The sequence below is a fragment of the Nomascus leucogenys genome, chromosome 11 (assembly GCF_006542625.1).
Source record: "Nomascus leucogenys isolate Asia chromosome 11, Asia_NLE_v1, whole genome shotgun sequence".
Classification (NCBI taxonomy): domain Eukaryota; kingdom Metazoa; phylum Chordata; class Mammalia; order Primates; family Hylobatidae; genus Nomascus; species Nomascus leucogenys.
In genome coordinates this window covers 111,483,729-111,511,616 of record NC_044391.1, presented here as the reverse complement: position 1 = coordinate 111,511,616, position 27,888 = coordinate 111,483,729, and the positions used below count along the sequence as shown (strand labels likewise).

General features: G+C 36.1%; 1 protein-coding gene across 1 annotated transcript; it reads right to left on the bottom strand.

Annotated features, from left to right (window-relative positions):
• Positions 1–771: 771 nt before the first annotated feature.
• CLDN16 (claudin 16) lies at positions 772–26,756 on the bottom strand. The gene is made up of 5 exons (XM_012510779.2): positions 26,187–26,756; positions 11,845–11,947; positions 8,042–8,206; positions 4,404–4,595; positions 772–3,004 (listed from the first exon to the last, which is right to left on the bottom strand). Exons 1-5 carry the CDS (start codon positions 26,298–26,300, stop codon positions 2,871–2,873), a joined length of 708 nt encoding a protein of 235 aa, XP_012366233.2. The 5' UTR covers positions 26,301–26,756; the 3' UTR covers positions 772–2,870.
• Between the last annotated feature and the right edge of the window lie 1,132 nt (positions 26,757–27,888).

Sequence of the window (27,888 nt, the reverse complement as noted above, 5' to 3'; positions counted from 1 at the left end):
GTAGCTGTGTACAATGTTTTTAAATGTTTGAGGAAATTTAAACATAGACCAGGTATTAAATATGAAATGTATTGATACCGTAAATCAGAGGTAGTTAAATAAGAAAAAAAGTAAATATAAAGCAACATATTAAATGATCTCTTCAAAGAGGAGATACATATTTATGTGAATGTCTTTATGGGTATGTGCATAAATGGAGAATACCTGGGAAGCTGTGTGTAGATTCAATAAAAATTTTAGGAGTAGTGATGTCCCGGGTAGAGAGAATATGGTGATAATGTTGCCTTGGTATTTAAAAAAGATATATTTTTGAATCTTTGTGTTTTTTACACAAAGATTTTACAATGCACATATACAGATTTTATATTAATGAAAGGCTAATTTTAATTTAAAAATTTGATCTTAGGAAGTAGTTAATGAAGGGGTGAATAAATAGCATTGCCCAATTTTTAAAATTTTTTATTTTCTTATATTGCAATTAATAGGCAGGCCTAAATAGTAGTACCCAGTATTTAGTGAGCTATTTTAATGTTTCAGTCTAATAATCTTACTTGTATATGCTTTTGGATTATGTCTTTTTTTCTTTCTTGCCATGTTACATCACAACCTGTCAATTATTGCAGCTTCATCATTTCATATTTGTTTTGTTGTTCACTAGTTGCCATACAAAGCATAGTCTTCTTTACGCTTTATTTTGGGAAGCGTCATTGCATTACAATGAATTAGAAACGAATGTTTCAAATAAATTAAAAAAACAAATCTTGACATTCCTCCCATACATACAAAATGTTTTAGTTGAGAAAAAAGTTCAAAACAGTCACACATATCCATTATCATCATGGTTCTCTGAAATATTTTCTTATACAAACAAAATATTTAAAATGAAAAAATTACATTTTTAAAATCTCATTAACTAATGATTTTTGTCCTGCCTTTCCCCACAGGGATTTCAAGAGACTTATTGGAATATATAAAGCATGACAGACAAGAGAGTATAAAATAAAAATGGGAATAGATGTTAAAAACAAATATTGAGGGGAACAACACAAATTAATTTTCAAATGCATAGAATAATGACCAAATAACTAGTGAGTATGATTTACAAATATTGTTAATGTCAATAACACAGTTAATAAAAATGAGATAGTTAAATCAATTGCTGTTAATTCTCCAACTAGATTGGAACTGCTTCATAGAATACTGTTAAAGATACTGTGGGAAGTAATAAACAGCAATCTCGAAACGTTAATTCATGTAGTAGGAATCAGAATCTCATTTTCACATCATTCTTTGTTCTTTAAATTTGAAACACTTATTTTAAGGTCTTTAGAAATTCACAACTTAATTTCTTTTTTTTCAAAGAACTAATTTCTGGGTGAGTTGATATTCTTTTCAGGTATTGCAAGGGTACCGTAAGGGTACTAATGTTATTAATGTGAATGACAAGTAATTAGAAAACTGGAAATTAAATTTTACAAACATTTTTAAGAACGCTATGATTAAAAAAATTCAAGATGATTATGTTATGAATATGAATGAAATTTCATTAGCGACTTCTTTAAATGTATATGTAATTCTATATTTTCCCCCAAACCCACATTTTATGAGGAATATTAATTAATTAATTAGTTTATTTATTTATTTTTGTTTTTTGAGATGGAGTCTCACTCTGTTGCCAGGCTGGAGTGCAATGGCGCGATCTCCGCTCACCGCAACCTCCACCTCCCAGGTTCAAACCATTCTCCTGCGTCAGCCTCCCGAGTAGCTGGGATTACAGGAGCCGCCACCATGCCTGGCTAATTTTTGTATTTTTAGTAGAGACGGGGTTTCACCATGTTAGCCAGGATGGTCTGGGTCTCTTGACCTCGTGATCCACCCGCCTTGGCCTCCCAAAGCGCGGGGATTACAGGCGCGAGCTACTGTGCCCAGCCGCAGCACTGATTTTTTTAGTAAAGCCGTGAACTTTTATTTATTTAAATCAACGTATATTTGTTGAATTTGGCCATATGTCTAATATTTTGCTTGGTGCTGATGATTCAGTGGTGTGTGGGCACTTGAATTGGTGAATTCTAACATAGTGCATTGCAATAGTATTTGGATGTTTAATCAATAAATGAGTAAATTCTCTCGTCGAGCTATTCTGTAGTCTAATCATCTGGCAATATATCAGCAAAGCTAGAATAGTGGTGAAATAATACACAGATCCCTTATGTTGTTAGTGAGGTAGAAAGTCACCACGAGCTCCAGTATCAATTTAGCATTTGCCTTCGACATTTGGGGGCGGGGGGCAGCTATTGTCTTTAACTCTCACCAGTGGCTGCTATGCAAAGTTGTTATTTCCTTTTTCTGTTTTAATACAATCAGAGTAATGGTAGGCATTGATAGACTAGTTTGAATTTAAAAGAATAATCTTCTCAAAATTATCAAATAATTCACCCACTTGTTAAAAGTACAAAAAGTGAACCAAAAGCCATGGAGAAAAGTAAGTTTGTCCATCTTTTTAAAGATTAGGGTTCCTGGCCTCTTTTGAAATTGCTTCCTGTTTAAGTATCATTTCATTTTAATATTACTATGTCATAATCTCTAATAGCTATATAGAAATCACAAACAAACATTTCTATATCCTAGCAGACTTATCTTAAAATATAGGGAAAGTGTGTGCATAAGGAGGAAGGTTAGCAGAGAGAATGAGAGAAAAATATGAGAGTAATAGAAAAAGTATAGGAGAATCAAACATTTTGATTAAGCTAGCAATTAATTTAATTCAATATGAATTCTAAATAACTGTTCCTGGATTGACTTACTATTTTATCAATGTAACCATATTGATTGATTAAATCATATGCAAGCACACACTGAGATGGTGCATTTTACACCCTTGTGTCTACAGCATACATTTTGGCCGTCTCTGTGCGAGGGGCTGAGTATGACTTGGCCATGGAAACACCCGCGGTTGAATAGGCTTTCCTCAAGGAATAAGGATAGTTTCTCTCAGGTCCAACATCTGTTTGAAAGAGATATAAAAATAAGTAGGACTCAGTGAACTTGGGAAAATTATAAAACACCATTTTATATGTTCTTCCTCAAAAGGAGCAAGAATATACATAGTCAAAGAAGGTATCATTTTGGAACTCTAAGAAGAATCCTAGAAAACAATCTAAGATTTTCATTCTGAAAGTTACTTCTAGGTTTAAAATTCAGGCAAGTAGATTTCCTGTTATTTTTTTTTTCTTCATCAGGAGAGGTATTCCCTTAGTTTTTTAGGTGGTATTTTTAGAAACCCAACATAACACATTAAATTCTTTAAAAAGAAATATTTGGCTGGATCTTAGTCCACTTCTCCATTTAACACTAAATATACATTTAGTTGAGTGGGTGAAGATACATATGTATGTATAATTGTAATACATCAAAATATATATACATATATATGCATGCATATATAGAAAATTCACAACTACAACCATGTCCCATATTCAAATGTATAATAGTTATTTTAATGTATTATGATTATATGTATATCTACATATATGCATACAATTATAAAGGTATAATTGTATATATACATATATACACATATATGTATAGTTCTAATATACATACACATGTGTGTATATACATACATATACATATACATGTGTGTATATATGCATACATATACATACACGTGTGTATATACATACATATACATATACGTGTGTATATATGCATACATATACGTGTGTATATACATACATATACATATACATGTGTGTGTATACATACATATACATATACATGTGTATATATACATACATATACATATATGTATTCCTACCTGTTACCATTAAAAATTCCAATTACCATTAAAAATTCCAATTGTTCAAGGACAAATGAATTATAATACTCAAACATTATTACCAAGTTAGTGTTATATTAATTGAAAAAATACACAACCACAACTATGTCCAATATTCAAATGTATAATAGTTATTTTGATGTATTACAATTATACATATACATATACATATATGTATACATATGTGTATACATATATGTATATATACCTATACGTACGTGTATATGTGTATATATACATAATATGTATACATATATACATGGGTATATATACAGTATGTATATATATGTGTATATATGTATAATTGTAATGCATCAAGATAACTATTATGCATTTGAATATTGGACATGCTTGTAGTTGTGGATTTTTTCAATTAATATAGCACTAACTGGGTAATAACATTTGAGTATTACAATTCAGTTGCCCTTGAACAATTGGAATTTTTCATGGTAATAGGTAGGAATTCAAATAAGTAGCATTTTTTTTTCTTGTGAAATTTGTTTCCACTGGATTGGGAAAAATGAGAGTGGAGGCAAGGAAGTTTGCTATTTTATTTTATTCTTACCTTTAAAAAGATATAAGCAGCAGGTGAGAACAGCTCCAGCCAAAAAGCAACCCAGAGACCCAGCCATTCCGAGCCAACAGGACCAACCAAATTTATACTGGATACCAAGAAATATATTGTGCAAAACCAAAGTAGAACGTTCCACATAGACATCAACAGCATACCACACAGAGCCAATGATTCCTGGGGTGCCTGAAAGAAAGGGAGGATGCGACAAATAATAGGGGACATTTTCTAAATTTAAATCCAAAAATACCTGCTTAATACCCAAAATGGCTGGTATTATTCAGAGAGGTAAAAACAGTAACATGGATTCATGGGCGACCCAAACTTTGGACACTTCTTCTGTCTCTTCCTTTTGCCTTCCATCTTGTATCTTTTTAAAATTTTATCTCAGTTTATACATAAAGAAAATGCAAAAATGAAATAATGCAGTGCTCATCTGTTTGTGTAAATCGAAATTCATCGTTATGGTTTTCTTTGATTTTCCTGTCTTTCCAATACCATGTTAGTATTGTATAGAGGAAAATACTAAAACAAAACCAAAAAAACAGAAAAAGAATGTAGTCTAACACAAACAACATAGAGCATATGTTCATTCCATAATGATTTTTAAATTGTGAGTAAATATCATTATGAGTAATGCTCCCTGTACCCCCTTTTAAAGCTATGCCAGCTACATAATCAGCACCCATGTGAAAACTGTTTTTAAAGTCACTGATTTCAGTGTCTTGAGGTCAAACACAAATAATTGAAGTAAAAAATATTTTTATTTTCAAATGAATCTTTATCTACTACCCCCACACCATATAAGAATGGACCAAAAAATGTTATTCCCTTCAAATACATCTCCACAGATTAGCCTCTCTGACAATTAACTGGTTTAAATGACGCCACTAGAGTCCTGTTATTTTAAAAGTATCAATTGCATGTTGAAGCCTAGATGCAATGAAGAAATGTGGTGAGTTGGAGGACAAAACACTGCATTAAGAGAGTATTTTTAAAATATGTAGTCTCCACACGCTCGATGCCTAGCAGAAGGCAATTAGAAGAAATCGGTAATCTATATGTTGTCTAAGTCGGCTTGAGTTGGATTTTCAGTTATTTACTTCTAAATGTATGCTTACTGATATCCTGAAGCTGTATCCACATTAGTGCCAAGATCAAGATCTTGCCCACCAACACCCAAACAACTGGATCCTGCTTTTCCTTCATTTCAAAGTTCTGCTACACTGTGCTAAATTAGATGCATGTGTTCACAAAGAATCTCTTCAGATTACTTTCCAGGGTTGTTTTACTGTCTAATGAGATAAATATTTGTCTTTCCCAAACCTAAAAAATTAAATAAAATATGTAGTCTCCAAAAAATTTTACATTTTTTCCCCTAGAGAGTCTGTGATATCTAAATCACTATTTAACTGTATTCTTCTCCTAATTGTTTAATGTAAGAACTTTAAGAAGGACCAGATAGGCCGGGCGCTGTGGCTCACGCCTAATCCCAGCACTTTGGGAGGCCGAGGCGGGAGGATCACGAGGTCAAGAGATCGAGACCATCCTGGCCAACATGGTGAAACCCCATCTCTACTAAAAATACAAAAAGTAGCCGGGCGTGGTGGTGGGCGCCTGTAGTCCCAGCTATTCGAGAGGCTGAGACAGGAGAATGGCGTGAACCCAGGAGGTGGAGCTTGCATTGAGCCGAGATCCCACCACTGCACTCCAGCCTGGGCGACAGAGCGAGACTCCGTCTCGAAAAAAAAAAAAAAAGCCAGATAATAAACACATAACCTTTAGAAAACACAGTATATATTGCGATAGCATTGCTATAATTCCATTATCTGCAGTTTTCAGTTAGAAATTCCTTTTCTAAAACTTCAAAACAGATTATAGACTTTAAAAAATAAATTTTATAGCACACTAATTCCAAATAATGTTTCCAAAGCTTAGGACATGCTTTGTCTTTCAATTTAGTTATTTCTTCAGTCATTCCTATCAGGATTTTCTTCAGTGACTTATTTTTTAAATATTATTTGTTTTGTTGTTTTACGTAAGATGGATTATTTACTGTTGATGCCTCAAAAATATTCTGGAACACTGTTGTATAACTGTAAATAATTAGATTAAATAATATTTAAATCTGTAAAATGAAATACATTGTATATTAAAAAGTTCTATGCTGTCAGTAGGTGGGATAATGAAATAAATGACTTACAGAAGGGAAGAATTCTAAATTTTTGTAACTTTATAATACAATCTGAGGATTATTAGGAAGTTGACTTAACATTTCTGTGTCAAAAATCAGGGAGGCCCAAGTTCTGAGCATATAAAGGTTTAGGCAGTCAGCTAAGAGTTTGCTGTGACCACATTGCATCTTCACCATAGCAATTAAGGCCACGTGTTACTACCTTAGCTTCATACTCCTTTGCCAGATCAGGAAACAGAGACATGGGTGAAGATATCACACATACGTATCTCCAAGTGTTTTTAGTTCCAAACTCCATACCGATTTACTACCCCACACGGCCTGGTCAGGCTCCCACTTATATCCGCTTTGTTAGCAGACAAGATTTTTCCTGCTAACAGACAAGAAGAAGACATTATGTTGTAAAAGAAGAGGACTAAGCTTTGAAGTTGAAGACAGACCTGAAGGAAGTATCATTTTGCTGTCTCACTAATAAATACTACTTAAAGTGCTTTTTGATGCGTTGTTTATTAGTCAAGCTTGACTAATAAGTATGCTTGACTAGTCTTCAGAACTTCAATTCTTTATCTGCGTCTTAAGTGGGGATAACAATATGATCTGTTTATTGTTACATTTATGAATAAATGGGTTAGCACATGGGACAAGCTTAACATAGGACTTGGCACAATTGTTAGTTTATTGTTAAAAAGAATTGGTGGAGTTGGTGGTGGTGGGTACAGGCAAGGAGGTAGAAGTTTGAGGCTTACTTTAGGATTTTAACCTTAGTAATAATCACAAGATACATTATTTTAAAAATTGAAGTTATGTAACTTTTTAAATGCCTAAAACATCGCTCTTTCTTTCTCTCTCTCTCTCTCCCTCTCTTTCTTTCTTTCCTTCCTTCCTTCCTTCCTTCTCTTTCTTTTCTTTTTTCTTTTCTTTTCTTTCTTCTTTTTTCCCCTGAGACGGAATCTTGCTCTGTTGTCCAGGCTGGAGTGCAGTGGTGTGATCTCTGCTCCCTGCAACCTCCGCCTCCTGGGTTCAAGCGATTCTCCTGCCTCAGCCCCCCGAGTAGCTGGAACTACAGGCATGCACCACCATGCCTGGATTTGTATTTTTTGTGGAGATGGGGTTTCACCATGATGGCCAGCTGGTTTCGAACTCCTGGCCTCAAGTGATCTGCCTGCCTTGGCCTCCCAAAGTGCTGGGATTATAGGCATGAGCCACCACACCCGGCCTGAGAGCTTCATATTTTGTTCTGAGATATTAACAAAAGACTAATTACCTGACTTCAAAGCTAAAGTAAGCAGGGCTGGTAGATGTGACCTTTAGTTTTTCAATCTAGAAAAGGAAGCCACCTATAATCCAAAAATGAGCAGCTTCAGCACAACACTCTCCTTCACCTCAAGTCTTTAGCAGAGTCTCCCTACCCCTGTTGCTAGTCCAGCCAGACCAGTACCTGCTATTAGTAATGTGGTTCCAGCAACAAAGCAGATGCGGACTTTAATGTACGGCTCATCAGGGAGGAATTTCACGCAGTGAAGACCAAGGAGCAGGGTGAGAAATCCAAACCCAGCTAGAATATCTGCAGTAATCATCAACGCTCGAGTTACCACCAGCTTCACTGGAAGACCAGGGCATATGGTTAAAGCAGCGTCAGAGGAAGGAACCATATTAACTCACAGACATAGCAAAAAAACCAGACAAGTAGGTAACATTCACACACCCCGCTGGTAAAAGTCAGACTTTGTATGAACTTGAACGTGAGTACCCCTAATGTTTTCATAAAACTAAAAAATACGAGATGATTCACATTATTGCTTGTTTAACCACAGTTCACTACTTAGTTTTGTTGTTGGTATACTAGCAGAGAGCATCCTGGTAGATAGTGGAGACTAAAGAAATGTTTTCCTTTTTGCCTGCTGCCCTGGAAAATGTCTCATTCACAAATATCGTAGCCGATTGTCGAATCGAAGGTAACATATCTGTCCTACAAAAATTTCTTAATAAATATTGAATAAAGAATCACTTTAATTGCTTAAAATTTTATTAAAAAATAATAATTGGCTAAAATTTGACACAGGGAAGAAGAAGAAAACATTTCAAGATTTCTTTTTGCCAGTTCAGGATAGAAGAAGCCGTAAGGAGAGCTTTAGAAGAAGGAGAGTTAGTTTGTGCTATTAAGTAGAAGGTAATTTCTGGAAATTAGATCATTTGCTCTTTCAGCTATTTAAATCATGACTCTTTTTGGCCAATATTACATATTAAGCCTTCAATCTTGCATTGTCAAATGACCATATTTTAAAGCTACAGACAATAAGAATATATGGTAGACAGTCCAGGAAAGAAAAGATCAGGAAGATGAAAGTGGAATAGTAGCAATCATCTTCTGCAGTAGAAGCATCTTCAACTGTGAAAGCCTCCAGAACTCTGAGTTATAGTTATGCTGAGCTCAACTTAGGGAAATCAGATCTCAAATAGAAGACTAATTAACTGAAATCAGAACTATTACTGTTCTAGCTGGCTGATGGATAACAGTAATAAAATTTATTCCTTTTATGGTACAGCAATTACGTTTTATCTTCATATTGATCTGGGGTTTCCTTGTATTTTAAGTAATTTTTATCCAATGGTAGGTAACCTTAGGGCTTATTTGGAAATATGTTGCTTGCAAAAATGCAGCCAATATTCCTTAACTTAAAATAAAAATATTATGACTCATCTGAGAGAGAAAATGAATGCATAAAATCAGCCCCTACCTCATTAGTAGGTAAACATACTATCTGTAATTATCTTAATATATATGAATATTTGTCTCTAAAACGCAATTCATCAGATCTCAAAATTTAGCATTATTTCAGAAAATTTAAATGTTCCAAATCTAAGACTCGTTTTTCTCAAAATTTAGGAAAGATAAAAATAGGTAACCTATTAGATAGTACCACTATTTCAAGATCTCTTCTTGATCACTAAATAGCACATACAAGTAGGCCTGCTACTCAGGGCCCTAAGCCAAAAAGTTCTTGTTCTTTGGATGACCTCCCTTGAAATTTTCCAAGTACCCTTTTGAAACCTAGGACTACCTGGGACCAGCTATACCATCAGGATAGGGTGGTCTGAACTCATTCAAACTCTCATGGGCCTAAACCTTCTTCCATTTGGAACTCTCCAACTCCTATCCTAGATGTAGGGTCTCTGAAGAGCCCATGGGGTAGACCAGGGACCCCATGGCCAGCCTGGCTCCGGGAGGGGAGTTCTGAAAGCAGAAAGGTCATGCTGGCCAGTGAGAAATTTCTTTTTCTGGGATCATGTGAGATTTGACTGCCAGAATGGTGTTAATATGCTGATTTGTGGGGACTCAAATTATCTATATCAACTGGAGCCATGACAAACATATTTGTCTGGATTAAACACCCTAAGTATACAGGCCAGTGGGAAGAGTTATCTAATTGTAGTTGTATGAAAGATAGCAAAAAGTAAAAATAAAATCCTACTTCCTCATATGTAACATTCTAACCAAGAGGGTATAGATATGTCATTTTCCTAGAGTACATTTTTATCTCTGCTGTCTTTAAACATGATAGGATTTTTTAAAGAAAAATAATGGGTCTTTAGTGTATTATTTGAAAGTAATAAGGGAAAAATGTGATAACACAAGTCAAAGATGAAAAAGGAATATATTAAATATAAACAGTGGTTTTCTCTATGTAGTGAGCTTATGAGTGATTATATTTTCTTCTTGCATGAATGTATATAACAGTATTTAAAAGTTTGAAATATTTAATTTTTCATTTTCTTATCAGCTTATGAATTAAAATCCATTTTAATGAATTTTTAGAATAGACTAAATGTCCATTCCTATTCAGCAAATAGTGTTTCTTTGTAGGTAGAACTAGGTTAGCATAGAGAGGGGAAAAGAAAAAGAACTAAGAAAATCCTTTTTAACAAAAATAAAACAAAGGTCTTATGACTATGTTTTAAAAAGTGTTCCAGGCACCCAACTTTTAAATAGCAGATGAAGAATTTTAGAGCGCTGCTGTTTTTAAGTGCTTTCCTCTGGACTAAAATAGAGGTTCAGGGGAAAAGTCACATTCCAAGGGTTTAATTTTTTATTTATCTTGAGTAAAGAAGTTGCTTTATGGTGCCATCACCCATCATTTGCTTTGAAAGAGACTAAAACCTCTTTGCTTTCATAACAGAACAGATGTTTCTTAGCAGGGTTCAATGTTCTTATAAATAAACAAATAAACACTGTGGAGAAGGATTGAGAGAATCAACAATAAGATTTTTAAATTTAAGAGATTTCTTTATTCATAGCAACATGGGCTCTGCTAACACGTAACTATAATTTATTTATTTATTATTTTATTTTTGAGATGGAGTCTTGCTCTGTCTCCCAGGCTGGAGTGCAGTGGTGCAGTCTCGGCTCACTGTAACCTCTGCCTTCCGGGTTCAAGTGATTCTCCTGCCTCAGTCTCCCGACTAGCTGGAACTTCAGGCTCCCACCACCATGACGAGCTAACTTTTTTTTGGTAATTTTATTAGGGATGGGGTTTCACCATGTTGGCCAGGCTGGTTTCGAACCCCTGACCTCAAGTGACGCACCCGCTTCGGCCTCCCAAAGTGCTAGGATTACAAGTATGAGCCACTGCACCTGGCTTTTACTATAATTTAAAGCTGAAAGTAAGGAAGATAAGGGAGTCAGCTTTAATATTGCCTGTAACGGTGTGTCACGTGTTGGTTTTTTCTTCCACTGATCCCCATAGCCTATGTGTCTCTCTCTGGCTGTCTACCTCTTTCCGCCTCTGCCACTCTCTCTTTCTTAGCAAACCTTCAATTGCAATAACTGTAAACTTTCTATTTGAACTAAGTCATAGCTTAAAACATCTCTGAAATGCTTTCCACTTAACCTGTCCAATCTAATAACGAAACTACAGCACCCCAAAGAATTCATTTCGATTAAAAAACCATTTACGGTAAGCCTACTGCGTATGAAGCACTATGCCTGGCCTTTGAGGGACAGCAGAGATGAATAAGATAATATTTTTCCCTCAAGGAATTTACAAATATAGAGAAAAGAGAAAATGTGCTGAAGTATATATTTCAATTCACATTTCCGAGATGAGCTCAATTTCTAACCATTTCAAACTGGACCGAGCCTTAATATAGTACAATAGAAAACAAAGCACAAAATGGAAACCTGAACTCAGTTTTCTGTCCCTTTCCCTTCCTGGCATGCAGTGAGATTTAAGGCATACGTACAGGGATGTTCCGCAAGAATGGAATCGTACTCATCACAGGTGCGAATCCCATCAAAAGCATTTGTGACACATTCCCACCAGAGGCCTCGGCATTTTGTGCTCACCTAGATGTCAGAGAAGACACTGTGTGAAACAATTCATGCAGGCACAGTTCAGTTCCCCTTGATCAAAAAGAGAAGTTGGTGGTTGTGTTTGATAGCAAAGTAAGCGGTTACACGCATAATCAGAATTTCATTTACAACAAACAATGCATATTAGAATATTTTCCCTTAAGCACTGACAGTTGAAGCCTTTCTGGGCCAGGAAATGAATCCACTTCCTCATGTAGGGTGGGGGTAGGGAAATAAGTCATGTCTAGAAGAGATAAAAACAGAACTAAATATATTTAAATATCTATGGCTGCTTCCACCATTGAGTTATGGTTATGGAAAAACATCATTTCATGTCTCTGTGCTGACATTTACTCACCAAAAAAAAAAAAAAAAACATATAACAATAGATGATAACTGTTGACACCTTGAGTCTATTAAAAATATATATTATTTCTTTATCACAAATACTGAGTTCCATGAAGAAAAATATTATCTTTATATATGAAGTTTATAAATGTAAAGTAATCAGCAAAGAAAACCAATAAATGAAAAGATGCCAATAAATAAAATATATAAAGGCCCCAAGTCTTATTTGTTGCTCCAATGATGTATTATAAATGCTTAAGCTATGTAATGGATGTAAGCAAATTGAGCATTAATTTTGTATAACTTGACAACTGTAAACCATTTTTACTTGGAAATGATGTGCAGATGACTCTAAGAATCCACTTAGAGCTAAAAGGTACCAGTTCCCTGAACCTTCTCATGCTTTATCAACAAACTGTAAGTCACAATAGATTTCTTAGAATCATAAACATGCCAACAGAAAATAGTTTCAGGTGTTCTTGATAGAGCTCACGCATATGGAACAGAGCTAATACAGTTGTTTCCTCTGACTTGGTTATGTATTCAAATTACCATGTGTATCTGGGAATAGTTTAGTAAAGTTTAACTATGAATTATCTTGGAAAATAAAAACTTAATTTTTTCCCCAAGAAAGAATAAATAACAGAGCAGGGTGGGATGAGGAATGCAAAGGAAGGGAGTTAAATTGCTGTGGAGAGAAAAAAAAAACATAAAAACACTTTGATTTGGAAAATAAAATAATATTCAGGAATACATGCACTATGAAACTCTCTGCACCATGCTATTTTTTGAGGCCATGTTATGTGCCAAATAAAATTCTACTGCTTGCAACTTCATTGCAATTCTGAATGTTTTACCTCTATTACTGCTCTATATGTAAAATACTTATAATTGGTAATAATTATTCAGTACAGTCTATACCATAAAGCAGTTACTATTTAGCATATTATTATTTTTCTTATTTCTTAAGGGACCTTAAGAGATATTATTTATCATCCATTTTACAAATGAGGAAATTGGGGCACAGGAAAGTTAAGTGATAACCCCAAGAAAGCATAGTTAATGGAGGAGACAGGACTCAAACACAGCAGTGTGTGGGTGTGCTCCTAAGCATTGCAGTGTATTTAAAACCCATTCTTTATGATCCAACAAATCTCACTACTGGGCACTTATTCAAAGGAAAGGAAATCAGTATGTGTGCACCTCCATGCTCTTTGTGGCACTATTCACAATAGCCAAGACATGGAATCAACCTAGATACCCAACAACAGAGCAATGGATAAATACAATATGGTATATATACACAATGGAGTACTATTTAGCAATTTAAAAAATGAAATTCTTTTATTCAAGTCAGCATGGATGGAACTGAAGGACACAATGTTAAATGAAATAAGCCAGGAATAGAAAGTTAAACATTACATAAACATTTATTCATATATGGAAGCTATAAAAAGTTGATCTTGGCCGGGCGCGGTGGCTCACGCCTGTAATCCCAGCACTTTGGGAGGCTGAGGCGGATGGATCACGAGGTCAGGAGATCGGGATCATCCTGGCCAACATGGTGAAACCCCGTCTCTACTAAAAATACAAAAATTAGCTAGGCGTGGTGGTGTGCGCCCGTAATCCCAGCCACTCTGGAGGCTGAGGCAGGAGCATCGCTTGAACTAGGGAGTTGGATGTTGCACTGAGCCGAGATCGCGCCACTGCACTGCAGCCTGGCGACAGAGCAAGATTCCGTCTAAACAAACAAACAGAAAAAAAAAAAACAAAAAAAACAGGAGGTAAAAAGTAAGACAGAGGATACCGAAGGCTGGGAAGGGTAGGGGCCAGGGAGCAAGGAGAGATTTGTTAAGAGATACAAAATTGCAGCTAGATAAGAGGAATAAGTTCTAGTGTTCTATACCAGTGGTCCTCAACCTTTCTGGCACCAGGGACAGGTTTCATGCAAGACAATTTTTCCATGGAACCAGTGGGTAGGGGGTTGGAGATGCTCTTGGATGAAACTGTTCCAGCTCAGATCATCAGGCATTAGGTGCTTACAAGGAGCATGCAACCTAGACCCCTTTCAGGTGCAGTTCACAACAGGGTTTGCACTCCTATGAGAATCGAATACTGCCGCTGATCTGACAGAAGGTGGAGCTTTTGCCCACCCTTAGGCGATAATGCTCGCTTGCCCACTGCTCACCTCCCACTGCACAGCCCAGTTACTAACAGGCCACGGACTAGTACTGGTCCGTGGCCTGGGGGTTGTGGACCCCTGTTCTATAGCACTCTAGGATGGCTATTGTTAATAATGATACAATTTCAAATAGTTAGAAAAAGGATATTTAATATTTCCAACAAAAAAATATAAATGTTTGAGATGATGGGTATGCTAATTACCCTAATCTGATCACTATACATTATATGTATCAAAACATTACTATGTACCCCATTTAAAAAGATGCGTATGTGCTAAAAAATTGTTTAAACAGTTACAAATGTTTAAAAACAATTTTTTTTGAGGCGGAGTCTCACTGTTTTCCCCAGGCTGGAGTGCAATGGTGCGATCGGCTCACGGCAACCTCCACCTTCCGGTTTCAAGTGATTCTCCTGCCTCAGCCTCCCGAGTAGCTGGGCTAACAGGCATGCGCCACCATGCCAGGCTAATTTTTTTTTTTTTTTTTTTTTAGTATTTTTAGTAGAGACAGGGTTTCCCCATGTTGGTCAGGCTGGTCTCGAACTCCTGACCTCAGGTGATCCGCCCACCTCAGCCTCCCAAAGTGCTGGGATTACAGGCGTGAGGCACCGTGCCCAGCCTAAAACCATTTTTTTAAAAAGAATTCCAAATCCATTTTAAGATAAAGTAATCCAGAATTGGGTATTGGATGATAGCTTTGGGTGAAGTAAGCCCTAACTTGGATCTCATCCCAAGGCTATTATTCTGCGAACTTCACCTTGGCATGCTCCTCCTTAGGTTTAAGTTGGAAACAATTCTTGGACTTCCTGGAGGATTATCTGACCCTGTGTAACACAGAGATAAAAAAAATCTAACGATAAACAGCTATCTTGTGAAATTCAATACATAAATTTCTAAATAATGTGGACATCTAAATTTATATGTGCATTACACAGAAATTACATTTATATATGCATTAAATATTAAATATAGATTGACACTCTTACTATCTATGTTGTAACCTTGGGGAAGATCTTACCTTTTTTGATCCTCAATCTCCTTATCTGTATATGGGAGATAATGATAGGATGGTTAAAAGAATTAAAAATTACAAATACACATACAATATACATGATATGCTCAATAAATAAAAACAGTGGTAGTAAAGTGCTTAAACATCATAATGACTTGAGTAGTGGCTGTGTCAGGCTTTACTAACTAACCACAGTGAAGGTGGAGAAAGATGGTGGCCCTCAGAAAGATATGTCCACATTCTTACCACCAGTATATGGCCTTATTTGGAAAAAGGATCCTTGAAAATGCAACTGAGGACCTTGAGATCATATTGGGTTATACAGGTGGGCTGACAAATTTCATTATAAGAGACACATGCAGGAGAGAAACAGACAGAAAAGAAAGATGCAATGTGACCTCTGAGGCAGAGACATTGGAGGGATACAGCCACAAGTCAAGGAATGCCTACAGCCACCAGAAGCTGGAAGAGGCTAAGAACGGATTCTTCCAGAACTTTCAGGGGCAGCGCAGCCTTGCCAACTTCTTGACTGTAAGCTTCCAGCCTCCAGAACTGTGAGAGAATAAAGTTATCTTTTGTTAAGCCACCAAGTTTATGGTCATTTGTTAAGGCAGCTGTAGGAAACTAGCATATTAGAGACAGTTTGTACAGAACTGCCATATCATAACAGAAAACAGATCTTCTCAAAGCTGACTGCCCCGCAGTGTCTTAATTAACAGGAACACGCTGCATCCAGTTCACTTTAGCTGGAGCTAGGTGATACAAGTTTGAAGCCACTGTGCTGTAAATCAGACAGCGACCGTCCACGATTTCTTACTGTCTAAGCCAGCCACTGAAACAAACTAGCCTCCTGTGGTCATTCCTGTCATACATGACATTATTTAGAAAGTGATCTGAAATGCATATTCAAAAATTCCTATTTTACACTAATAAGAGTATTTCCATCTTGCCAAAATAATTCAGTAGTGGTATCAGTTTCAAGGCTATTGATCATTTACCTGCAATGACCATATTTAGAAAAGCAATGAGCTCATTAGAGAAAACAAGGAATCCAATTTCATTAGGTATTAATGCTCAGGGGCACACTATTAGATGGCTTGGCATTCACACTCAGTTAAGGTACGTGAGAATAGTGGCTGTAATTAACTAAACTTCTGTGTTAATATAGCACTTACTGGAGACACCCTTAAAGGTGCCTTTGTGCACAAAAGACAAGGTTAAAATTTTTCATGTTTTTTATTATATTTAGGGATGCTCTCTGGTATAATTTATCATCTTCATTTACTTATTCCTCTGTTGTAAAATGGCTTATTAGAAACTAAAAAGCAAGCAAATCTAAATTCTTGAAAATTTTAAGACGGGGTTCTTAAAAAGCAGGCTGATGTTTAAAATATTTTAGTTAACCTCTCTTAAAGGGTAAAAAATGCAAATGTTAAGTAATAACTTTTAATCTGACAGAGTTGTCTGTAATAGAGGATTCTAAATTTAAAATTTCTCCTTCTAACATGCAACTTATATATTAATAAATAACATTAAAACAATGCTAATTTGTATATTATTTCAATGAATATCTATTGTTTCTAAAAGTGAGGAATGGGTTATCTCCTAAATGGAGAGAAGTAGGTTTACTTAAAGTATGACAATAAAGCAGAAGTCACAAGCATGAGGAAAGCGAAAAAATCTCTTAATTAGTTGCCAACAATGTGTACAGACTTTACAGAACAGTTGAGATTTCAGGGTTCCCTTAGAAACTTGGTCAGTCTGGGTACCTGAACTCACCAGTCTCACAAAGCAGCAATTGGCAAGAAAGGAGTGGCTGCTCCCATTTACGTGGGGCTTGGGCTCACCAGGTTCCCCACAGATCCTACCCAACCTGCCTCTCTCATGAACTTTGGCTACTTGGTTCCTTAAGGCATTTGAGTTTTCTCTTCCTGGTATATACTAATTATACTAATGAGACTAACTCTCCTTGCTCTCAACCTGTCAAACTTCTACTTATTATTCAAGCCCCATTTTAAAGACTTCTGTTTTTTCATTAGCCTCCCCACCACCCAAGTCTCTCTAGCTGGCATTTATCACTTTCTACCCTGAAATCGCACAGGAATTTGTCCATATTATTATAGGACTTAAAATATTGCATTATCTTTTGTATGTGCAATTATAGGCCATCTGTCATTCTTCAAACTATATTTATTAAATGCCTGTCATTTACTAGTCAACATGCTGACTATATTAATTCTGGAGATAACAGCGATGATAAAGACAAACATGGCAGCTGGCTTCAAGGAGCATACAGTCTCTTACTCTTGGTACATAATAGGTGCTTAATAAATGTTTATTGAGGATAAGAAAATCTCAATTTTTCAATCAATTCATATACTCTCATTGGAAGTTTGGAGCAGAAAATGGTTATTATATGCACAGTTGCTACTTAATACATGCAATTTCTACTCGACTAAATAACAAAAACAGCTAAATCCAGAAGCCAAAGAATTATGATTTAGACTGAAGAGCTTACATTGATTCGGTGTCATTCTGGACCTGTTTACTCAACTGGCTCTGGAAAGGGTTTACTACAGTACTAAAAATGAGTAGGATGTCACTTAAAAGTGTTAGGAAACCATAGAGATGATGACTCTTCCCAGTTGAGTTACAGTGGCATAAATTAGTTCCTTAGTCCTGGGATTTCTTATTCTGGACTCTATAGCAGTCTCCCATTAAGACTTCTCTATCCTAGTCTTTCCCAGTTTCTCTTTTCTTATCAGTCTTGAAATATAAGCAGCAACAATTTTGTCTGCCTTGTCTTTTTATGTATCTTTTGAGAATTAGAAACACTAAAAAATACTTGAGAATTAGAGACATTCAACAATGTTCGGCATTTATCTCTTCTCTAGTAACATAGGAAATTATGTCTGTGTATGTATGTATGTATCTATCTGTCTATCTATCTATCTATCTATCTATCTACCTACCTACCTACCTACCTATAGAGAGAGTAAATATACACAGTAGATTTTGTAAATGTTTATTGTTGGTTAACCACTATCAAACAAGATTATTTTTTGTCAATATGCATTAAGATTATAAATGTACGGACAACTAAAAGAAAATAAGCTATTAAGATATATTATTTTAAAAAACCACCCTGAATATACAAATTATAAGAATTTATAATTTTCACACCACTTTACCATCCATGTGTTAATATATTTTAACATTGAAGATGTGACTTTCCTACTTAGATAGCTACTTAGTACTTACTTAGGTATATTTATTAAGATGCAAAAGTTTTATCAATATTGTAGTAAATAACATTTGACTACTAAAACTGGAAACATTTTCAATTTTAACATAAAATGCATTTAAATTTTTCAATCAAGATTCTGAACATTTTACTTTTACATTTTATTTTATATTTTCTACTATCCCAGGGCCTAAATACAGGCCTTAATAAAGATGAGGGAGCAAGACTAAAATAATCATAATCAATGTTGCCTTTTCTTTTTACTTTATATCCCATATTTATAAGATACGAAAGAAAAACATGACTTTATTTGCTAAAATTTATTTGTTTTAGTCCGGGTTATTTGTGGAGCACTGGGTAAAGGTATAAATCATAAGAAATGGGGTAACGCCAACTTAGGAGAAAAATAAAATTTTGTGTTCTTCGCAGGTATATGACCTATGTTATGTGTCTGAACTTTCTAAGTATTTTCATTTTAACATTTTTAAATGGTTACATACATTAAAATGTTTTCCTTTTAAAAGTATGGCATTACAACTTTGTAATGATTATTGCCCAGTGATAAAGATCACAATTTATGTTGAGTAAATTATTACAAACTATCAATTTCTTTTTTCTTTCTTTTTTTTATTTCTCTCTTTAAAGCACCAAGCAAAAAGCCACATTCTCTAGCCCAGAATATACTCTTCATCAACTTTATTAGATATCCCAAGAATCAGATTTTTATTCCAATTTTATTTTTAAAAATGAACCAAATACATATCCTGAAAATATTTAAATTGTAGCATGATATAAAATCTTGCTTTAAAAAAATCATCATTTCATTACAGACATACTTCTTATTTAAGGTTCAATGTGAGATTTTCAATAATCACTTCATATTACAGGTATGCTAAGTATGTTACTAGGTGCTCTATCAACTCATGTGAGCAAATGCATCATGAGTTCACATTAATGTACATCAGTGCTAGGTACTTAGGAAACCATGAGATAAATAAGAGAATATTTGTAGCCTCAAACATCTGCTGAAAGAGTTTGAAATCAATTGGAAAGTTACAAAAATGTATATAATCAAAGGGCATGCTGGATATAATAATTTTATTATTTACTTTATGTTTAAAAGAATTGTAATATTAATGCAAATAGAAATCCCAGAAGAGAACCTGATTATACAGATAAAATAAATACTAATGTGAGCAACTTTGTTTTGAGGTAATAAAATTTTAATCATCCTAGTGCTCAGTATATAGCAGGTTCTCAGTAATTAACAAAGATGAACTGAAAATGAAATCTTCTTGTGAAAACACTTTTTCCTTTTTATAATTGAGAGATCAGTAACTACTGTGTGAGGAAACTACCTATTTCAGTGTAAATAATTAAGAGTTACGTATCTTGTAGTTAACATATTAACAATGTTATTATCTCATAATTTATTTTCTTTGTCAAATGTGAGCATTTGATAAATAATCTTCACTATTTGACTTATTGTCTGTCTTATTTCCCTGGTCAGACAGAAAGGAAATAGACGTAAATCTAAAAATGGGCGGCCAGGCGTGTTGGCTCACACCTGTAATCCCAGCACTTTGGGAGGATGAGGTGGGCAGATCTCCTGAGGTCAGGAGTTCAAGACCAGCCTGACCAACATGGTGAAACCCTGTCTCTACAAAAAATACAAAAAAATTAGCCAGGCATGGTGGCGCTTTCCTGTAGTCCCAGCTACTCGGGAGGCTGAGGCAGGAGCATTGCTTGAACTCAGGAGGTGGAGGCTGCAGTGACCCAAGATCATGCCACTGCACTCCAGCTTGGGCGGCAGAAAGAGATTCTGATATATATATATTAAAAAAGGCAAATGACAGCTTTAGAGAAGTAAACAAAATTTCTCCAAGAGAAGCAATACCAAAAATAGGAATAGAATTTAAATCTTATATTTCTCTGTTCAGCAAACATTATGCAAAATGTCCTCTCCTTCTCCAGAACAAAAACAAACCAATAAACTGCAAATAGACAATAATATATCTAATATTTATTGGCTGATTCATATCTGCCTGCTACTGTGGCAAATGCTTTAGCTACACAAGCTCATTTAATTCTCACAAGAAACTTACGATGTGTGTATTATTATTCTCTCATTACCGAACAGGAAATGTGGTTTATAGCTATTTAAGAGTCTGTCTAAATTCATACAGCCACTGCCTGGTAACGTAGGATTTAACCTCAGGTCCCTCTGATATAAAGTTAAATCTATAAACTTCTCCACTGTAAAGAACTGTGTTCCTGGCCGGGCGCAGTGGCTCACGCTTGTAATCCCAGCACTTTGGGAGGCCGAGGCAGGCGGATCACGAGGTCAGGAGATCGAGACCACGGTGAAACCCCGTCTCTACTAAAAATACAAAAAATTAGCCGGGCGTGGTGGCGGGCGCCTGTAGTCCCAGCTACTCGGGAGGCTGAGGCAGGAGAATGGCGTGAACCCGGAAGGCGGAGCTTGCAGTGAGCCGAGATTGCGCCACTGCACTCCAGCCTGGGCGACAGAGTGAGACTCCGTCTCAAAAAAAAAAAAAAAAAAAAAAGAATTGTGTTCCTACCTCTAAGTATTATGTAATAAGCTAAGCAGAAAAAAACAGTAGGATGGTTCGGGGACATTGCTCCATGAAGATTTCTGTATAGATACTAATTTTCATTCATTTAAATTCTTGGCGAGTAACATCACCACCCCTCCAATCGCCCCAGATCAGAAAGGCAGATTTCAACTTTGACTGTGTCTCTTCATCACCTGCTTCCCCACATGCAGTCAGTTATAACTCTCATCAATTTGACATTTTTAGAGTCTCCCATATTTCCTATTTCTTCATGCTTGCTGCCACTCAAGTTCAGGCCACTATTGTTTCCCTTCTGGTCTATAACAAAAGTCTCCTAGTTGTTCTCCCCATACCTCATTTTACCCTTCCAATCTCTCCCCACAGATAGCCAGAATGATTCATCTTTCTAAAGTACATGTACATATTGCTTACAGTGACAAACACTTGCCTACAGTATAAGATCTATATTTTACATGCTATGCAAAACTCTTAATGACCCAACCCCTGTATTCTTTTCTCTAAACTGGAAATTCTTACTATGATGAAATATACAAAATACCGCAAACATACAATGCGCTTGTACCTTGATCTCAGTTCCTGCCATTTCCTGAGCTTGGAATACTCCCTACTTCTCCGCTTCACTCACCTGTTCTTCAAGTCCTAGTTTAGATATTTCTTCTTTTGGGTAGCTTTCACTAGTTATTCAAGACTGAGTGAGCCACCCGCTTACGGTTTTCATTATCGTAGTGTGTGCTGCATGGTGCTATTACTGTCGGTTCACCTATTTGTCCCACTCACTACACTGGGAGCAGCCTAGGGGAGGCTCCAGGTCTCATCCTACTTCATAACCCTGAACCCGCCATGGTGCCAAGTATACAGAAGTTGTCAAAGATGATTTGTGAAATGACAAAAGGTAGAAAGAAAAGGGAGAGAAACGAAGGGATAAAGAGATGAAGGAGAAATGGAAAGAAAGAAAAAGAAGGATATAGGAGGGAAAGAGAAGGAGGTAAGAAAAGGGAGGAAAAGAGAGAGGGGAAATAAAGAAGAGGAAGAAAAGAACAAGGAAATGAAGCAAAAAGAGAAAAAAGTTGGAATGAAGGAAGGGAGAGTGTATGAAGTTACAGAAAAATGGAGTATACTCCCACTAGATTCCCAATGGAAATGCCTGGAGAAGCACCAGATACCACCAGTCCATTAGTGAGTGTCCAACTCTCTGAAGTTTCAGACAGACATGGAGACCTGATGTTAAAAAAAAAGACTGAAAAGGATCTTAGAAACAACTGAGTTCAACTATATAATTGAAAAAACTGAGCCAAAGACAAGAAATGTGACTTGCTTAATAGAAGGCAGTTAATAAGGGTTAAGATGCAAACACACGCTTGAAAAATCTCAAAACCCAAATTCTCTTCTCCCCATCAGTCTTCTCAGAGACACAAATCAATCAATAATGACAAGAGCAGGATGGTAGCTGAGGGCCTCTAGTCACGGATTTAGGGTTGTGCACATCGTAATTCTGTGTGCTATTTTCTTTCCTAACATTTTTACCTAATACAAAGAACTTCATTCGAGATAGGTAGTGTGGTAGGCAAAAAGAATATCTGAGCTTTCTCTACCTCCTCTTTTGTGTTACCCACTTTACTCCTCTAACAAGTGCTGAACTTTTCCTCACTTTGCACTTTTGCCACTTTGTCCCCTTATCTGAAAGGCCCCTGCTGCCATTTCTACAATTTGAAATGCTTTACATTGTTTCAAGGCTTTGCTCAAATGCCTTTTCTTTCATAAGACCTGCTTCGATGTCCCTGATAGGAAGTAATCATTGCATATTTTCTTCCCCAATGATACTTCGCTTATTTCTTGCTCAAAATATGAATTTATTTATGCTTTTTATTATAGTTTCATGTGTATCTTTGTTTTCCCCTCATTAAATGTGCACTCCTGAGAGGCAGGAGCAATTTTTGCTTTATCTTTGTCTCTTCTAGTAGGAGTAGCATCATTCCTTTTATATGATATAATTGTATATATTTTTTATACTGAATGGAACCATAAAACTCTTCTAACTCCCGTGCCAACATCATCCAAAAATACTAAAAAAAAAAATAAATAAATAAATGAAAAAAACTGGAAAAGTATAATACTCCTTCTTATTTAAATTATCTATTGGTATTCCTTTTTTTTTTTCTTAAAAAATCAAAACAAAACAAAACACTGGTTTCGTTGACTTTTGTCTAACAATTGATTAAAGTGAACTGTTGTGGTGGTTCACTCCTATAATCCCAGTACTTTAGGAGGCCGAGGCAAGAGGATCACTTGGGGCCTGGAGTTGGAGACCAGCCTAGAGAGCAGAGAAAGTCCTTGTTCTTACAAAAAATTTTTAAAATTAGCCAGTTGGGACATGCACCTGCAGTCCTAGCTACTAGGGAGGCTGAGGTGGTAGGATGACTTGAGCCTAGAAGTTTGAATCTGCAGTGAGATATGATTGCACCAGTACACTCTATCCTGGGTGACAGCGTGAGACCATATCTATAAAAAAATAAAATAAAGACATAAAGTGAGTTGTTATATGGACCAAAGGTGATATATAAATGAGGATGGGGGCAAGAAAAGAGCAATTGAGCTAGTATCAGAACCTTCAAATTTGTGGATAATATAACTTTTTATCCTGGCCTGTTGAAGTAGCAATTATTATAAGAGATTTTTAAAAATATTGACAACTAAAGAGATTGTTGAAAGAGAAGGGGGCCGGATTTGTTACAGGGTTCTTCTTCTTCTTCTTTTTTTTTTTTAGACGGAGTCTCGCTCTGTCACCAGGCTGGAGTGCAGTGGCACAATCTCGGCTCAGTGCAACCTCCTCCTCCCTAGTTCAAGCGATTCTCTTGCCTCAGCCTTCTGAGTAGCTGGGACTACAGGTGCCTGCCACCACGACCAGCTAATTTTTGTATTTTTGTTAGAGATGGGGTTTCACTACGTTGGCCAGGATGGTCTCAATCTCTTGACCTTGTGATCCGCCCGCCTCGGCCTCCCAAAGTATTGGGATTACAGGCATGAGCCACCATGCCCAGCCTCTTCCTTTAAATGTGAAGGCTTCTTGGGAATATTATAGCAATACATTTTAAGTATGGGAAATAAGAAGGAAGCTAAGAAATATTAACTATTTTTCAAGGTTAGCAAGGGTTTACTTGAGGTGTGTAACCTGAACTGCTCATTCCATTTGTTTTAACTAGAAGTATTATTTCATGGGACAGATGGCAAATTGGTTGGTTATACTAAAATGAAAGAAGATATTTTAAATTCCAGGACTCTCAATCTCTCTCTCAGCAAGGTTTGGCCCTTTCTAAAACTATTTCTTATCAAATGAAGTTAGCAATTATGTCAGCTTAAGCAGAAAGACTTTTAAATTGTTTTAGAAAATATTTTAACAATGCCCCTAGATGAGATTTTACATTGTTTTGCATTTTAAAAAACATAATTATAATTATGCTCAAGTTCAACATATTTCTGTATTCATCACCTACCACTGGCCGTCTAGATAATGGCAAACTAATGACAGCAGAGCGTTGTATCTGCACTTTTCCCTGAGCACTGTTCAAAAGGCATTTATTTCATTCTCTCCGTATCTTCATGGCCAGATAAAATGCATCACTGGGCTCACTTATAGCAGACATCCTTTACAGTAGTTCAATTCTATCACAATTTTTGGAAATGTAATTTTCTAGCATTAAAGAGGTATTCATAACTCCATTGGTTTTGAAATGCCATGTTCAAGTCAGAGGAAAATTAAAAGCAAGAAAAAGTGAGCAGCAAAAATAATGCACAGCAAAATAGAATGATTATTACTTTCCACTTGGAACTCCAATTTGAGAGTTTAATAAAGAAAATTAGAAGAAAAATATATAAACTCACTTGAGTATCTTTCCTAAACTTTATAGAGGTGACATTATAGCATTTGCCAGGGTAAATTGTTCCCTTCAGGATGCACATTAAAAGGCAAATTGTTTTGCTATACACTCTTTTTTTTTTGAGCTCTTGAAATATTGTTTGTTTTTCTTACCTGTATTTTCCTAAGCCTCATTAATGAACAGCAGCTAATTCTGAAGATTTGATATTTTACTCAATTCTGCCTCTCTCAGATTCCTATGGCCACAGGTAATGCTTTTGAACTTCAAAATTACTTCTTTCTGAGCTTCTCCAGTGACAAACATAAAATCCTCAAATGTGAACCCACTCACTCATCTTTTGCATAGCAGTCAGTTTCCTAGAGCAACTCATTTTAAGGGGGGATTTAAGTCCATGCCTGTCCCGTGTACATTGGGATGCACTGGAAAGACGTTTTCTCCTTCAAAATATTTTCTTTTACTTGGAAATCATTAAGATAATGTTTTTCCTATTGCATGTTAATTGGGTAGGTTTTGCATGCCTTGCATTTTCTTCCTCAATGTTTTAGATTATTAATACTCCTTAAAAAAAGTTATCACACTATTCTTGATGCTGTCATCAAGAGTAACAAATTTATCTTAGAAAAAAGGGTGGTACTGAAATGTTCTTCAATTTGATATGTGCAGCAGTGGAAGATGTGAATTTCTGAAGGTCTCAGTAGCAGAGATCACTTAATTACCCTTGTGTAAATTTATCCTTATGAAAAAAAGAGGAACTATTTAGTAACTTCATCTGTTTAATGGGATAACAACACCTACCTCATAAATTAGCTGTGAGGATTAAATGAGCTGATAATGTAAAGACTCAATAAATAGTCCATGTTGCCTATTTTTGCTATCATTAGCTTTAGTGAAGATACTGAATGTTGTATATGGCAGTTAGAACTTAGCGAGAATTTGGGCTGGCCTGGTCACGAAAAGAGTTTGCTATCTTCTTACCTCCAGAGAGTCATCAGCATTCACCATCCAACAGTCAGTCCAGGTGGCCACAATCAAAAACCCAGTAGAGAAAAAGGCAAAGAAGCAAGCCATGTATTGAAGAAGATCCCTCATTGTGGCAAGCAGCTCGTCCAGATGGCAACATGGGCAGACACCAGCCCCGGCCCCACTTAGGTGGCGGCCGTCAGTCTTCTGTGTTGCTGCTACCTGGCAACGTGAAAATACTGGTCTTTTACTTTTTCTCACACCCTGCTGCAGGTGTCTTGAGTTGCGGTCAGAATAATACAAACAGGCTGTAACCAACAGTGGGGTCCTGGAGGTTATTATCCGAAGCAACCAGCCTCCAATCAGAAGGCAGGTCAGTGCAAGGGCTGAGTGTGTTTCGGGTGGGGGAGAGAGGAGTTCTGTAACGTTTTCTGACCCAACTGTGGGCTAGTGGTGGTCACCAGACCAAGTGCCAGTGCCAAGACGGGGGAAGGAGGAAGGGTCCCACCCCATGCTGGAACCTGTAAACTGATCTTTCTTAGGCCCTCTAGGGAGAGTGAGCTATTCTCCTCCCCCTCAGAAGAAAGCTACACGGTTGACTGAGTGTTATTTTATTGTTAGGACTATTTTAATATTCGCCGACTACCTTAGACAGACAGGCCAGTGGCGAAACTATGCTAAACGAGTGCTTGCTCAAGGGAGTCTGCATTCCAAAGTGTTGCGTAGAACAGCCCCATGAAGGACTTGTAGCACCTGGGCAGTAGGGACAGCCAAGGCTCCTAACCTTTCAGCATCGTAGAATGGGAACAAGTGTGCATTTTAATGCAGACAGCTCTGGGTGGAAATCCTTGCTCTGAATTTACGGTCTGAGAGCCCTTGGGCTGTAGTTTCTGAAAATGCATGTATTAATATTTTCTTTATGTAATGTTTGTTCTTCATATGAGGAATAAAAGATACTGTGCCTGTAAGTCACTTAGAATAGCGTCTGTCAGTAATAGCTAAATGGAAAATATTCACATGACTAAGAATTGCCTATATTATTACTTTTCCCTCATGGACCAATGTTTGAAAACGTGTCTAATGAAGAAAAAAAAAACTGTTATATTAGGAAGAAAGTTTGTTTCTTTTTAAAAAAAAAAAAGTTTTTAATATATAACAGGGGAAACTGGAATTTTACCTGTGTCTGCATAGGTATCCTTAATGGGTCTAAAAATTGCATAACTAATACTCTTTAATATGCTTTAAAAAGCACACATATCAACATTTTCTCTTCATCAGGTAGACTTCTATATACTAAAATAAAAATTTGGAATGAGAACCGTAAAAACAAAGTGGTGATTCTTAATGTAGGATAGAATGTCAAAGGGGAGACAAAATGAGAGAAAGAAATTGGGAGGGAGAGAAAGAAAGGAGCAGAGAAAAGGCCAGAAATAGGTAATTACTCTGGAATGAATCAGCTACTAAGATACTTATTTTACCAACAGCTCATAAAAGTATTACTTTTTTCCATCTGAAAATTATTTGATCACAATATACAGTATAAAGGGCTAAAATCAGTATTGATAAACCATTTTTCAAAAATATATTACAATAATAAACTTTTTGTGACTAATCTTTGTTTTTTCTAATTTTAATTCATTTTATTCAAGTATATAAAATGTAAATTTAAATGTAAAAGCTGCATGGAAAACCATAGGTGGAATATAAGCTTAATTAT

Bases quoted from the DNA above. Each gene is read 5' to 3' on its own strand.
- CLDN16 (XM_012510779.2), bottom strand. From the start codon at position 26,300: ATGAGGGATCTTCTTCAATACATGGCTTGCTTCTTTGCCTTTTTCTCT. The intron at 8,207-11,844 runs GTACGTATGCCT...CTGGTCTTCCAG, and splicing joins CATTCTTGCGGAACATCCCT to TGAAGCTGGTGGTAACTCGA. The intron at 4,596-8,041 runs GTACTGGTCTGG...CCTTTCTTTCAG, and splicing joins AACCACATTACTAATAGCAG to GCACCCCAGGAATCATTGGC.